Source organism: Diadema setosum, chromosome 13 (genome assembly GCF_964275005.1).
Source record: "Diadema setosum chromosome 13, eeDiaSeto1, whole genome shotgun sequence".
Classification (NCBI taxonomy): Eukaryota; Metazoa; Echinodermata; class Echinoidea; order Diadematoida; family Diadematidae; genus Diadema; species Diadema setosum.
The window spans coordinates 8,180,377-8,197,361 of NC_092697.1; the positions used below are offsets into that span (position 1 = coordinate 8,180,377).

Consider the following 16,985-nt stretch of genomic DNA (forward strand, 5'->3'; position numbering starts at 1 on the left):
GCGATACGTAACAAATCGACGAAACAGCTTGTTGGTAAAAATAACGAGAGAGCAAGCGTAGAGGGCGCCAGTGCTGTTCTAGTTTTCTTCCAAAGAGATTTTACTCGATAAGATCTTTGTTTTCCTTTCTCTCATCTGGCCCAGTACAACTGTAGCCCCCCCCCCCCCCCCCCCCCCCCCGATGTGTCTATCATTCGCAGTACAGGGCTCACACGGGTAAATAATTCCCCATAGAGACGTGTATTCAAATTCAAATTTCAAAAAATTCTGTAAAATAGCTGGGAGAAATGAGGAGTTTCATCTTCACTAACCTGGATAAGTGAGTATATACCTTTCATCCATCAAATTTCCAAGGCGGGTTCTTCAGCTCAAACTCTGTCCAAGGGTACGCAAAGCCAGACTACGAGTTCTTTTCTATAAAAAAAAAAAAAAAATCATCTATTTTCTGTACATGCACCCGATGAAGTATAGTCCCTTCAAATTCCATGAGAAAAGCTTTCATCTTCCAAGCAAAATGCATTTTGAAGAGAAATTCATGCTCAATATCTGCAGCTATTCAGTTTTGGTTTTTCTTTTTGCCAAACTGCATCATTGATTTTTAATAAACTTTTTCTTCATTTATTTTGGACATTCCATTTTATTCATAGGTGTGAGCCCTCTGAAAGAGCATAATACCGTAGGGGGCTTACTCTTTGAATGATACTTAAAAACAACATTTATTTTGGCCACTCTTTTCATCTCCCTTGGGTGACCTCCTCGTTTGGTTCCTGATGGAACGTTGAGGAGTATTTTGAAGAAGACGAAGAAGAAGAAGAAGAAGAAGAAGAAGAAGAAAAAGAAGAAGAAGAAGAAGAAGAAGAAAAAGAAGAAGAAGAAGAAGAAGAAGAAAAAGAAGAAGAAGAAGAAGAACTAGAAGAAGAAGAAGAAGAAGAAGAAGAAAAAGAAGAAGAAGAAGAAGAACTAGAAGAAGAAGAAGAAGAAGAAGAAGAAGAAGAAGAAGAAGAAGAAGAAGACCGCTATGGGCAAGTTTGACTGTATACATTATTATAGCATGATATAATGTGGATTGAATTTCCATATTGTGATGTGTTACGTGTCTTGTGCGTCAATGTATAAATCATGTCATGTACAGTAGCTGGACAGCGTGTTAAAAGAGAAATATAAAAATTAAAGAAAGAACTTTCTGGGCAAAAGGTTGTAGAGGGCTATAACTATATCATATTCACCTGTAATCACCTATCTTGTCGGGCCTCTGGAAAGATAGTCTTGTAATACCCTCCTACTTTCAGCAAGCTTCCACTACAGTGTGTCCCCCCCACCCCCCCCCCCCCCCAAAAAAAAAAGAAGAAGAAGAAGAAGAAATACAATCAGATTTTCGCATTGATAACACCCAATATGATTAAATTGTCTAAATGCTACTTCATAGTCTTAAAATATAACATCTTAGCTCCATTTTGCCGAAAACCCCATTCAATTGGGTTAAGACAAGTGGTCACAGAGAAATGTGGATTGTTGTAAAGCATGTCATGAGTCTGATTTTTATAAGTTTACCACTTGGATGCTCTTGTGTGTGAACACCGGACACAATAGACAGAACTTGGAGGGAAGAGATTCCTGACATGCTCTACAAAATTCCTCATTTCTCTTTGACCTCTTTGACTTTGACCTTTGAAGCAAATCGAATAGGGTTTTCTGTAAGATGTGGGTAATGAGTTATAGTTTCGTACCCTGAGGTTGTATTTGGATTGATTCACTATTTTTAAAGTTATCATTGCGGAGGGTCCCATTGTTGTTTTTTTGTTTTGTTTTGTTTTGTTTTGTTTGTTTGTTTGTTTTTTTTGGGGGGGGGGCATGATTATGGTATATCTCTATGTCAAACTTGAGTACCTTGACTTCTTTATTGCTGTATTGACTGTTAAAGTGCTACTGTTCGAGAAAACTACTGTTGTACTTCTCTTTGGTACTTCTTTGACCAGAATGCATCAACTTCAGACTGGAATCTATTAATTGTACTTGCTTCGAAAGCTGACTTTGGTAGCATATTTCAGTGAGACCCTGTGCAGTGAAGTTATTTTTCCTGATATTCAATCGTACGAGTTGCTTCCTGATCTCGAGGTTGTGACCGTGAAGATAAACTGTCGCATCTTTTGTCTTGAAAAGTTTGGACCGGTTGGTGTCAGTAAAGCCATTCATGATTTTGAAGACTTGAATCATTGTCACCTCTGAGTCTAACAACTCGGTAAAAATAAGAAAGAAAGGAAAGGCAGAAGGCGTAGTATAAACTAAATGACAGTGGTAATGATATGAGAAAAACATGGAAGGTACCCAAAGATTTAGTGCGAAAAAATTGAAAGTTATTATGATGAACTAAAAAGATATATTGATGGGGATTTTGATGATTTACATAAAATTACGACAGGGCTAAGTGATTGATATGTTCAGTGATGTTTAGCAAATTGTTTTGTAGTAATCCTTACCAATAGAAAGATGTATTTACTCCCTCGTTCTTTTGTTTAAAAAAAAAATTGTACCTGTACTTAAACAAATTTCTGGGGGACATAATCAATTTTTAAACGTTCCACATCTTACTTTATAGTTATTATGTTGTTACACAGGACAAGAACAACTCCAGCAGACACTTCTGTTCTTGGTTTTATGATTGTTAACTTCCATGAAACAAAAGTTATGCTATTTAGATATCGTTGTGGTTAATGGAAAGCTTTTTTTTTAATTTGTATGAATGATAAACCCTTGGAAATTGCCAGAAGACTCAAAACACCTTGGGGAAATCTCAGGGGTAATCTTTGAACAAACTCTTGACTGGTCTCCCCATGTCAATCAAACTGTCAAGAAAATTCTCGGTTTATTGTATGTCTACAGGCCCCACGAAGAATCAATAAACCAGTTTGTATCTTTTTTTTATGCTTCCACACATAGATTACCGTTGCGCTACATACGATGCGAGTTAAGTTTTTAACAGAATAGATTTAACCAGGTTGCAATGATGCCAAAACAAGTTTGCTCGATTGGTACATAGTTATATTATGGAGGTTATTTATTATAAATTGTGTCAGCACAAGTTCTTTAAAGCCAAGTACATAGGCCTTTTGAAGAGCTTGCTTCCAAAAGGCGCTAAATCCATCATTTTTCAATGGATTTAGCGCCTTTTGGTTGCAAGCTCTTATTATGTAAACCTAGAACTGAATACAACAAATTTGTTCCTTGCAACTGATTGACAAATTGCCCTATACATCGACGTAAACAAGCACTGAATTGATCAGTGTTTTGGTAGTGGCCATGATTTAAAAAAAAAAAACCATGGGCGTACATACTCGAGCAGGATTCGCACCTATACGACCTCCTGATCTCCAGACAGTCAGGCGTCATCTCCACTAGACCACATTTGTTAATCATAATTAGTAATATAGAAACAAAAATCACTAAATCAAATCAATTCAATTTAGTTCAACCATATTTTATTCCCAAATGAAATACAAAATGATATATTCATATTCAGCTGGTAAACAATTTAACAGTATAAATCATTACGTATTGTACAAATATGTGTACAGGTAATAATACAGCGGGAAAAAAAAAAGAAAAATGCCCACCTTGCAATCGTAACAAAAGCAAACATATAGATATGGTGATGGAAAAGAATGATTCACCGAAAAGCAAGGGATATAGGCCGTAGATCATTAAAAAGAAATGAAACAAATTAAAACAAAAACACCACTACCATTACCAATATGACGTAGGGAATAAACATAACATTTCTATTCCGTTTGAGCATTTGATCATTGATACAGTCATAGATACTAAAAGCACATCGTTTAATCTGTTCGAGCATGATCATTGATACATAGGATACTAAAAGCATAACGTTTACACCGTTGGAGCATTTGATCATTGATACATAGATACTAAAAGCATATCGTCTACAGTACTTGTTTTAAAGTAAACATGCAAGATACTTAATTATTCTCGAGAAAAGTAAGCCCCCTATGTACATTTCATTGTCATTTGTTTATCATTGGGATTTATACAGTAACAATGATTAACAGATGATGACAAAGTATTGATCTGACGTGCTTTTTTTTTTCGGGCGTATCCAAATAATCTAATGAAAATTAGAAAAATTATTATAAGATAATAATTTGACACGTACTTCGATATTCATTGGTCACATAAGTGATGTGGAGGGAATCATTAATCAACACAAGTCAACTTGTATTTGCATTGCATATCATAGTCCCTTTGATGTTAGTGTGCGAGTTTCGCTGACTCAGCAAATTTCAGAATGGATTTAAAGTCCATTGAACAATTTGCACCAATAATCCAGTCACGGTCATCGAACTTGAGCATAATGGCACATAGACGATTACTATTAGAAACATGAAAACACGTACAGTTGAATATCACCCACCTCTTTCGGAATGTCAAGTCTAATATTCTTATTAGACAAAAACAAAGTATGAGTTTTCCATGCAATCACGAAATTTCCGTTTAATCATTACATTGCCAGAGTTGCAATTACTCTGGCATTTTAATTCCAGTTATATGATATGGAATGCAATGAATAAAAAAGCGTCAAATTCTTAACACGAAATTTAAGTTTTGACATCATGATAACACAAATTATCTTATGTTATGAAACGTATAGGTTTATCATAAATCGAGCTTATATATACCTTGCGCATAATAATGATTTCAGCCTGTCTTTCATCAAAATACACTACATTGTCTATCCCCAATATGTCCATTGAAATACACTGCTGCAATATCAGGAAAATGTCGGATATTTCACCTAAGGTATACGAGTTCGACATATTATAGCAACAGAGTTATAGGCGAGGGTGCAGTAATCCTCACAATAACTGCCAAAACCATTCAGAACCATTAAAGGCATAATTTACTATTTGCAGGTGAAACAAAAACTCAGCATTAGTGCTTCAAAATAGTTCTAAAATGTAAGTTAGGAATAGAAACAACCACTGTAAAAATTTGAATTGGTAAAATCGATGTTAAACATTGTTAAATATACAAAATGTGAACAATAGTTATGATAAAAATGTTTCCAGACTAAACCGTCTACAGTTACGGTTTATTGAGAAAAATATAGATATCTTCTTATATTTCAGGCGTTATCGTGAAAATTGTATATGATAGGATGTTTTGTGGCACAACAGACCTACACATATGCATTAAATGTCATATCTTGAAAATTTTTTAAAGCACTGTTCCCAAAGGTAAACAGGACCTTAAAGAAATACAATTTTAAAGTATCACATGTGAATTCATTGTCATCACGGTCATAGTGTGGAATTACCCTTTCATGTTTTTGTAATCATATCTTCACAGCCCATTTTGTCCAGGACAGAAGAGTACTACATGTATTGTATAAGAAAGAGAGGCAAAATAACACGGCACGAGTGTTTGAATCTTGTTCTTTCTTTCGCCATGTAAAATTTGAAACAAACAAACAAACAAACAAACCGACTAAAACGTCTTGTATTTTCAAGCTATCTTTAACACAGACACAATGTCCCAATCCAACAAATTTTTGATATGGATACTTTTCCATTATTCATTTTTTCCCTCTGCATTATGTTTCTTGACTGTGGAATATCTTGTCTAAAATGATTAAACTATTTTTCGCTCCTTACTTGACTTATCTCATCACTTCATTTCTGGTCCAATCAAAAAGAAAAAACAAAAGACAAGGCAAAACAAAACAAAACAAACAAAAAAAAAAACCACACAAAACACACACATACACAAACAAACTATCAACCGAATTCGTACAGGTACATCCCTAAATAAAACTTAACTCGCATGCAGCCTAATAAATTGTGAATATATCACCTCGTTAAAACACGTATGTTACGTGAACAAAAATAGAGCGAGTACAAACACGACCCCGCAATGTGAAGATAAGATAATGTGTACGTACTGATAAGCAGCGTGTGAGTAAATGCATATAATGATAACAAGCGTGTGAGTAAATGTATATAATGATAACCACATTACAGCGACATTGATGTAAAGACAATACCAAAAAGAAAACTAACCATGCTACCAACCAAATAATGCCGAGTCGGCAGAAAACAGTGCCAATATCACATGATTTTGGCCTAGGCTTGTGAAGTTTCAGGGACAATAACATTTACCCTCTCGTCCATGATATTCCTACCACAGAGCATTATTTCCTCAATCGAGGAAATAATGCGACACGACAGGAAGAGGGAGGCTATACCCTGCCTAATTATACTCACATACCCACAAAAACTAAAGAAATATAATACAAACAAGGATTGTGCCAAGAGAGTAAACAAACATTTATTTTGTTCACATGGTAATGTAACAATTTAACGTAGGTGTCGGTAATGCGAACAATGTCTTTGATTTAATTTGAATCTATTTCATTTTATATAATTTCGTTTATTTCATTTACAAAAGTTAATTAATGTAGTCCATGGATGCTTACGCGTGTTTGTAATTAGTCAATAAACAAAAATTAAAGCATTGCATCTGGACTCACTGTTAAATTCCGAGAACGTTACCAATCGGCGCAGACGATGGGCTTTCCGCCATCAAACCAGACGATCGAGCTGATGGAGAGTCTAGGATCGGACGTGAAACCGTTCTCTGAATTAAACAGTGAGTCCAGATTAAATTCTTCTTTCTTCAAGTGAATGTTACCTGGATGAATCAGAACTTACATCAGTTTATAATACGTGCAGATAGATATTTATTCATCATTTCGCATCGCCGAGTATTTATGACCCGCTTCCATTCATCTGCAATATGTCTCATTCAAGCTGTAATGGTCCTCTAACGGACCAACACCACACACACACACACACACACACACACACTTCTTGCGTTCAAAAGTTCGCTATATAACGAGTCCACCCCGGAGGAAGCCTGCTGTATCCGGGCCACCAACTATACAGGTACAGCACACTTTCCCATCTCAAAGAAAAATGTGACATACGACGCATTTTACTCGACTTTCTGTCCTAGGACTCTGATCTTTGACAAGACGGCATCCCAGTCTAAATACCCTCCCTCCAAGTGGCGAGAAGAGCCGGATTTCATGGTGAAAGCCTCCCGACCATGCAACACACGATGGTTGTTCATTATGAGAATGTCTCCTGTAGGGGATCAAGAGGGAGTGCATTTACGAGAGACCAAGAAGGACAAATATTATATACAGATATGTATAGTAAGTAGATGAAGGAAGATTATAGTTAGGGAGCTTTAGATTTTCGTGGACGTCGACGTTCAAAAAAAAAAAAAGAAAAGAAAAGAAAAGAAAAGAAAAGAAAGGTGTTCTGCGCATGCGCAAATTTAATTTATAAAAATCGACCTCGCATCGTCTGAGTTTGCACGGTCGGTTCTGGGCACTGTTTCTGGGCCGTTTTGCGTCCGCTCGAATTCACACCGCAGAGAGCTCCTTAAACTTGATGCACTGATCATATGGGGGCGCCATTTTACTTTTTATAGGCTGCGTCCTCGCGTAATTTAAAGCTATTTTGCAACACGACTCAAGAGAGAGTAGAAAGGCCAAAGCAGTCGTCGTCCTTAAACGTCCGCGTTGCATATATTATTCAAACCATTATCATCATTACACTGTAATTACCATTTCAATAAAATTCTTTATCAAGGCTCACATTAAATGTCATCAACACCATCTTTCCACAGCTTGAGGAGAATGGCAGGGTCTCTTCTGCTGTATCATTCCTTTGACCAGGGAGGTAACCTCCCTGCTTTGACCATACATCAGTGAGAAGCACAGAGACCAGTCTGATGTCCCTGGGCGCTATTTCACTAACACCAAGACTACAACGAGCGAAAAAAAAAAAAAAATGAGCCCAAAGTTGGGACAGATTCAGATCAAAATCTAGCTGAAATGGACTCATCGACATTCAAGATGTATTCCAGAACGCGGCAAGGAGGGCGCAAGATATTGATCCCAACTGGCTTATTGAAACACTAATGATTACGAATACCCGAGGACTGATTGATCCCAAAACTGTCCGTAAGATCAATCGCAATTGAATTTAGGATTGATTTTATGACTGAGTGTAACAGACCCGAGCAGACCAATGTGTGAGTAAATAAACTTTGAATGCGTGTGGCACAAGCACTTACCATCTCTCATCCTATACCGGAAGACATTGACGGGGTCGTACAAAAGGTCCGCAAAGCAAGCCAGAGCCTCGTACGTCGCGACGACGTTGTCCACGCCCATGCGGAACATGGCACTCCGCCCGTGGTCACTGAATATGATCTTGTCGACATCGCCCTTGCCGTCTAGTCTTTGTCCAAATCGTGAAAAAAGGAGGTCATTACAGATTATCGGGAGGATCGAGGGTCATCTTGTTTCAATCATGTTTTTCAACGCTCACTGACGTTGACAAAAATAATCATCTGCGTGCCACATTATTTCCTGTCCACAGATTTATTTGTGAAATTTGTGCACATTGGCATAGAAAGGGTTAAATATAACTGCAAGTGTCATTGAATCAATTTATAAGTGGTGTATCTTTTACTTCTTCTTCTTTTCTTTTCTTTTTTTGTTACATTGCGCTATTGATATTGCCTTAGACTTTTTTCCAACATAAACACAAAAAGATACTGGTAAAAATAATTTTTCCTTCCAGAATATCAAAGGTCTTAATCTATTTATGCACCCAAGAAAACAAGTATTAAAACGGAAATCTATTTGTTGATTCTTAATCATTTAATCTCCCTGTTTTGTCTCCCTTTTGATTCATTGTCAATAGTTAGGTCTTCAAAATATACAATAATCGTTTACCACGTTGTACTTATAGGAACAAATTCAGGATAACAATAATATCGTATATATCATGACTTGGCAACCATGGCAAGCTCGTAAAAATTTATGTGCAATGTTGAGAGTAATGATGATATTCACGAAATTGTCCTTTAAAAGTCAACAGCAAATGAAACAACGACGGCAACAACAAAAACGACAAAACAACGACAACACTAACAACGGCAACAACAACAACAACAACAACGACAACTTAAGATATTATGTAGGCCTATACCTTATGGTTCGGACTCGTGAATGTTGGAAAAAGTCGCCCACAGCGTCGCGCCCGACATCGTGGTACTCGAGTACTTCTGTAGTGAGGATGTCGAAGAGTTTTGGAGCGCGCTGCCGGAGGTCGTTGGCGATCTTGAACCCGTCGACGAGCGTGTTCTCACCTCCTTCACCGTCCGCCTGGGAAATGCAATGCAACATCTGGATCTGCGGAGACAAGACGTTGCTAATGTAGTTAAAATCCGAAAAAGCTTAGACACAGCCATGCAATCTCGTGATACGAATTCCGAAAACCTACAACTAGCTTGTTATTATTATTATTATTATTATTATTATTATTGTTATTATTATTATTATTATTATTATTATTATTATTATTATTATTATTATTACTATTATTACTATTATTATCATTATCATATTATGTAGGACATGCAGCTGACACAGATGCAGAGCTTCGTGTAGTTTTGAGACATTGCGCACCATTTTACAAATTTCAAAATAATTAAACAGCGGGATCGTTAAAAAACAACAACAACAAAAACATCAAGAGGCTTGTTGAACATGAAATACTGCGTTTTTTTAAATCCGGTCTAATGGGGGATGAATACTTTGATCATTTTTAGTGCTGAATTCATGAATGCAACAATTCAGAATATATTGAGTATGATATATTTCAGAAAGAGAAAAAAGATTGATATTAAGAGCCAACAACATCTTATTAGAGGAGATGACATCATCTTAGCGATCTGTACAAAATTTTGATGCTTTGATCTCATCATCACCGCCGACAACCAGCATGGACGAAAAACAAAACAAAACAAAGAGAAACATGAAACAGCAAATATCTTGGCAGGTTAATTGTAATTTGTAATTTCATTTTTCCCATTTTCGCACATTGTTTCAGAGTAAATTATGGACAGTAGTGATAGACGACATGACCCTGTATGCAATGGTATTTACGCGACGTTCAGTGTCCATTATATGTGTCCACTTCAGTGATTACCAATTCTGTGACCCAGAATTTGTCATGTTCTGAGGTTTGCCGCTCTCTATCATCAATAGGGAGTTTTCGCTACACGACGGGAAGACCGAGAATACGCGGAAGCAATCACCTGTGACAGTCCCCGTACTCGGACTCCCGTCCTCATATCATGGAGCTACCAAATGGTAGCTCCATGCTCATATCTAACCAGTTTCGCTTTCCTGTTAGGACGGAGGCGTGGGGACAAGATCGCTGATTGGCTGGCTGGCTGGCTGCCTCGCTCCTACCCAGCTGCATAGAACGCTATTTTGCATTTTGTTTGGCCGAATACCGTACTCGTTTTCCCCAGGGCGGGAGGTTTCTCGGATTTGATCATGCGCAGAAGCACATTTTGCACACGGCACGCTCAAATACCGGCTGCGTCGTGCTTGCGAAAACTCCCTAATGTTTATTCCAATGCAGTGGAGTCTGAAAAGGCACTGTAGCCAAATAAAAACAAAATGAGGGAAACATAAATTTTGTTTGTGAATGTGCGATTACCAATATAATACTAATTTCAAATTTTCCAAACATCTGAATGTACTCATCAAGATGCAGATAATCAGGTGGCTGCAGTGATGATGGGATCAAAGAAAGGCATTCGTTCATAATCCATGTGTGTAGTAGGTCCGTGGTGATACTAATCAAAACAGTTGTATCTACTAACATGGACATTCCAAAAAACAGAACCGAATCACGCTCCGACTGATATCTCATGCCCCCCCCCCCGCTCCTTTATCACTCTTTTATTTTCCGTTTTGTATAAAGGGGGGGGGGGGGCTTGGAGTTTGCCTTATGGATACACTCATTCCTTCTTATAGATAAAAATGCCGTTGCTGACACTCACATCGTGTGTGTCGTTGAAATACGTCAGGTCTGTATGTATGCTCAGGGAGCCAGATGTGTAGGCTGCGTTACTCGGGTCCACCTTTGCCTTCACTTGGAACGTCTCGCTATAATACGTGCATATTGAGAAAGAAAACACCTTTTTAATGCAAATAGCAGAATATATAAGCCAGTTCGGGGTTCCAGTCTACGCATGAGCAGAGAAAGGTCATTTGTACTGAGTTACGGGTTGGTTTTCATATTCACTGAGATAAGCATCTGTGATGTTACATAGATGGTGCTTGCCAGTACGTCCACCTGACAGCGAGTCTGGTATTTGGCAATGTTAAAAGAAAAAGTTTGTTAATGCACTTAATACAAAGCAATGAAATGAATGCTCCCCTGAATGTTGATTGACAAACCAATCTGGTCACCTGGTCGATGCAGGTCCATTCTTTGTTTGAATACGAATTCCATAAATTGCTATGTTGGGCAAGATGAAAAGCATGTCGATTTGAATCGAGTGAAGTAACTAACCAAATGAGAAAAATGAAAGGTCATTTTGTACCCATGAGCACATGAGCTATCTCCGAACTGGCTTATTCCGACAAGCGCGTGATGCTTTTCTTCCCCTGTGGACTTATGGATCATTTCGGCATATTGAAATCTGCAAATAAATATGGATCCGACCACCTCACATCCCCTCCCCCAAATCAATGGTAGTTTATAGGGATAATTTTCTTACAAAGGCATCAGACATTGTGTCATGCCACTGCCAATCAAAGGACAATTCCGGACCATGCAGAAAGAACTTGATTAAAAAAAAAATGGACAAACTATTAACGAGGACAACAATGAAAGCGTTATCAGAATCGGACAATTAAATGAGGGAGTCATGAAAAATTGATTTTTTTTTTTTTTTTTTGCAAATCAATTGATTACAGTAACAGTCGATATTGATATACAAATGAGTGTGCTGATGTCATAACCTTATAATTTCCATTGATACTGTACGCCTACACAACAGTGAGAAAAAGAAATGTAAAATTTGATTTCATTAATTGTTATGCTCATAATAAAGCCTTATTTTTCTTTTTTGACATATATTAACTGGTCCAGAATTGAACTCTGATCCTCTCTAGACCATCATTTCAAACCGATTTTGACATCGAATGCATACAGGCTGGAGCTGTAGATATTGCATAATACGAATTATAACCAGGTTCAGTGTAATGATTATAGACGAAAATAGCAAACATGTAATATAAAATTATATTTCTATCACATAAATTCTCTGAACAAGATTCATGAATGTGAATCGTAGCACCCAGGTGAGAGACGGACTGAGGGAGAGCGAGAGAAGCACAACAGACCGGTTCTGTAATGTATTCAGATTTTATGCATGCATTTTTCACAAAGGTTACCCTTAGCAACCACAAATCTTGCAGGAGGCTATAGCCCCGCCTACCAACAATTCCATACACGTGAATTCCTACTTATTGTGAAGTCAGAGGGAGCAAGACAATGAAATTCTTCGTTACAAGGCCGTAGGGGGAAAAAATCCTGTATTTAAATATACATGCATAGAACCGGTTTATTCCGATTTAAGCTGACATTGGATTTGTTTACAGAAAGAAATCTTTTCCATACGCGACACAAATTCGGAAAGGTTCATCAAAATCTTGCATTAACGGAAACCGCAAAGGTTAAAAGGCAAAACCGCAATGTTCAAGTACAAACATATTAATTATATGCCCCTATTTTATGAAACTCTTTGTCGAGTTGTTTCTGCCAAACTGACTGACAATTGCCTCACATCGACGTAAACAAGCACCGAATAAGCCAGTTCGGGGTTATCTCATGTACATATGGGTACAAATGACCTTTCTTCTTTCTCAGTTGATTAGGCACTCCACTAGTCTTTAAGCAACATAATTCATCAGCTTGCCCGACAACAATTCATGGAATTCATCAGTCATGTTCGTACAAAGGATGTACTCGCGTAGACCAGGTGACCAGAATGATCCATCAATTGGCATTTCGCAAAACATCATTTATTTTGCATTGAATATATTAAATGACAATCTTCTTCTATTGATATTGCCAAATACTGCTTTTGCTGCCAGGTGGATGTGATAGCAAGCACCGCTTTAATACAAGGATTACTTGAATAATCATCACATCGCAGATGCTTATCTCAGTGATTTTAAAAACCAACATGCGCTGCTGGTACAAATGACCTTTTTCTGCTCATGCTCAAAGTGGAACCCCGAACTGTCATAATCATTTCTTCTGAACAAATGGAGAAAAAAATAAACAAACTGAAAGTAGTTTATCAAGATTTTAAAGACTTTGTTAGAGATTTAAGAGATTTTAAAGTTTCTGTTTCGCTGAGCAGTGTTATTGATTGAAGCTATAAATGCGCAATATGGTATGGAGGAATGATACTCGTCATTATTTCTCAATTAGCAAACACATTATGATGTGAAACATGCACGTTTTCTTTTTTGAAGTTTGTTTCAACATCATAGGGAATGGAATGGAAAATAAATGCGTGCATGGCCGGTCAATGGCAGATTAACTTACCAAATTTGCATATTTATATAATGATTTCAAAAACATGAATACGTTTATTACATGAAACTTGAACGTGCGTTTTTCACGCAAAAATTCAATGAATTAACCTCTGTACTACATCACAGGTTGATTTTTACTTGTTTCACTCAAGTTTACTATGCATGAAGCGGAATTGCACTTTTCACAGAATTGACCCGCTGATTATTATAAGGGCGTACCCGTAGTTGCAAGGGGTCAGATAGCCACATCTCTCCGCCAAACGATGAATCTGCCGGACCTTTTGCGGGACGTTTTCGATGATGGCGATTCCAAGTACTTTCACTTCGCGCAGGAGTGCGCAGAGGGCACGGTCGTCGCTCAGGAGGTCGTTGAAGTCGAAGATTTGAATTCGGTCCCGACACGTGGCCGCGTCCCACAACTGAAGTGGCATGTCGGCAACGGGGTCGGGGTCCGACTCGGAGAAAACATTGCAGCGAAGCCAGGTAGCTGGGTAGTGGCTTACATGGCCATCCTTCCATTGTATCGTCATCTGGAAATCAGTGTTAACAAAGGCAGACTGGTTTAGGTCTACGAGAATTTTTTGTAGTGAAAAATACAACATCCTCGACTTGTTATACTGATACTATTATAGGTTAATACGACTCTCCCTATGCAACCTTGGGATGAGTTAAGTCAGTAGTCTTTCATTATGCTTAAAAAATGTTGAATTTCCTTAATTGAATCGAAATGATTTGATTTGATTTGTTTTGTTTTTACGAGGCCGCTAAGGAAGCAATGCGTGTTTGTTGGTATAAAGCAACCACAAGACCTGTGAAGAACTATAGACTCGACGATAAAGTGCCTTGACTTGGGGCACCTTCGCTGCAGCCAAAAATGTACGGGCCTCGAATCAGGGACTTCTGAGAAGTCCAGAAACACAGAGGCCCCATAATAAAAGAGTTCTCCGTGCTCTCCACATATGAATATGTCAGACATCCTACTCCTTTCTCATCACATTTTGTGTACTGACCATTGGACATTCCCCTTGTTGAAACGAAAAAGTTTCTGGAGCATCTTGGGAAAAATTCCTTGTTGATTTATTATACCACTCCTGCACAACTTTGGCTATTCTTTTACGAATATGAACACGGTGCTTAAAAGCGAACGTCCCAGTTAAGCAAAAGCTCAAGCTCGTTTTACAGAGCTTGGAAAAACGTGAGCAATTACCAGCAAGAACAAGCAATGAACTGTCGTTTTATACGTTTTAAGCAAATGCTTGGTCTATAAGCAATTGCTTGTGCTCGCCAGCAAAAGCATTTGCTCGTAAGCAATAAAGATTGATGCATACGGATTCAAGCAAAAGAGTAGCATAAGCAATTGCTACTTTTTATGCATAAGGCCCAATGAAAATGCTGGAATGCTTAATTTCATAAAGTCTGGAACAGTATGTATCCAACCTATCCAAAAATAAATGAAAACACGGAATAGACATTGGCACGATAACTGCTGTAAAGCATAAACTGACACATGATTGGCTAATGATTATGAAATAAGACCAGGACACCCTCGTGTTGATTTGATTGCTTGAAGTGTTAGATTGCACCGAAACGAATTTGAATACTGGAAAACAGTATTATTGCGTAATCATACCTCCCCGTCTCGCTAACCGCGTATTGAATGAACGCTTCGCGAAGTTGGAGTACTTTCTATGTACTTGAATGGCAACATTTTAGATTTGACTACAGATTCGACTGATCGAAAAAGAACGCCAAAACCCTCAAAATTGAATGATCGCACTATCAATATAGTTGACAGGCCAACTTACGAAATCTCAATTATACGTCAAACAGATGCCCTTGTTCACTTTTTAAAGGTCGTATAGATTTTGACTCCCCCGAAACACAGAGTATGGTTAAAGTGCAATGGAACTAGGCACTAAAGATACCGACACCACCAAGTGTATACAGACAACGGCGTAGCCAGGATTTCATCTTAGGGGGGGCGGTTAGTCTGCGAGGGAGCGAAGCGACCGAGCCCGAGCGAGCGTAGCGAGCGAGGGGGGGAGGGTGTGGGAGGGGGGTTTCCCCCCTCCCACGGTAAGAACTTTTTGCATTTGGATGTTGTAAATGGTGCAATTTGATGCATGTTTTTGTGCGTTTTATCGACGTCGAACAGTCCCACTTGTTTGTGGTAGCAGTTTATTTTGATGTAGATTACTATTGAACAATTTGCTTATAAAATGGTGTAATTTAGATACACTTCTTGTATTAATTCTTTTCACTGAATATCATGAACGCGACTGAACCTGAGCGAGCGGAGCGAGCGAGGGGGTAGGGGAGGGTGTGGGAGGGGGGTGTCCCCCCTCCCACAGTAAGAACTTTTTGCATTTTGATGTTGTAAATGGTGCAATTTGATGCATGTTTTTGTGCGTTTTATCGACGTGAAACAGTCTCACTTGTTTATGGTAGCAGTTTATTTTGATGTAGATTACTATTGAACAATTTGCCTATAAAATGGTATAATTTAAATACACTTCTTGTATTAATTCTGTTCACTGAATATCATGAACGCGACTGAACCCGAGCGAGCGGAGCGAGCGAGGGGGGAGGGGAGGGTGTGGGAGGGGGGTGTCCCCCTCCCACGGTAAGAACTTTTTGCATTTTGATGTTGCAAATGGTGCAATTTGATGCATGTTTTTGCGCGTTTTTTCGACGTGAAACAGTCCCACTTGTTTAAGGTATAGCAGTATATTTTAGTGTAGATTATTACTGAACAATTTGCTTTTAAAATGGTGTAATTTAAATACACTTCTTGTATCAATTCTGTTCACTGAATATCATGAACACGACTGAACCCGAGCGAACGGAGCGAGCGAGAGGGTAGGGGAGGGTGTGGGAGGGGGTGTCCCCCCTCCCACAGTAAGAACTTTTTGCATTTTGATGTTGTAAATGGTGCAATTTGATGCATGTTTTTGTGCGTTTTATCGACGTGAAACAGTCTCACTTGTTTATGGTAGCAGATTATTTTGATGTAGATTACTATTGAACAACTTGCCTATAAAATGGTATAATTAAAATACACTTCTTGTATTAATTCTGTTCACTGAATATCATAAACGCGACTGAACCCGAGCGAGCGGAGCGAGCGAGGGGGGAGGGGAGGGTGTGGGAGGGGGGTGTCCCCCTCCCACGGTAAGAACTTTTTGCATTTTGATGTTGCAAATGGTGCAATTTGATGCATGTTTTTGCGCGTTTTATCGACGTGAAACAGTCATACTTGTTTAAGGTAGCAGTATATTTTAGTGTAGATTATTACTGAACAATTTGCTTATAAAATGGTGTAATTTAAATACACTTCTTGTATTAATTCTGTTCACTGAATATCATGAACACGACTGAACCCGAGCGAGCGGAGCGAGCGAGGGGGTAGGGGAGGGTGTGGGAGGGGGGTGTCCCCCCTCCCACTGTAAGAATTTTTTGCATTTTGATGTTGCAAATGGTGCAA

General features: G+C 38.4%; 1 protein-coding gene across 1 annotated transcript in view; it reads right to left on the reverse strand.

Moving 5' to 3' along the window:
- Positions 1-6,920: 6,920 nt before the first annotated feature.
- LOC140237147 (gamma-butyrobetaine dioxygenase-like) overlaps positions 6,921-16,985 on the reverse strand; it is a 47,116-nt gene continuing 37,051 nt past the window's right edge. The window contains exons 2-6 of the mRNA XM_072317089.1: positions 13,721-14,031; positions 10,948-11,053; positions 9,081-9,283; positions 8,158-8,324; positions 6,921-7,157 (exon numbers count right to left, since the gene is read on the reverse strand). Of these exons, the coding sequence (XP_072173190.1) occupies positions 7,006-7,157; positions 8,158-8,324; positions 9,081-9,283; positions 10,948-11,053; positions 13,721-14,031 (939 nt within the window). The 3' untranslated portion in view covers positions 6,921-7,005. The remainder of the gene's footprint in view (positions 7,158-8,157; positions 8,325-9,080; positions 9,284-10,947; positions 11,054-13,720; positions 14,032-16,985) is intronic.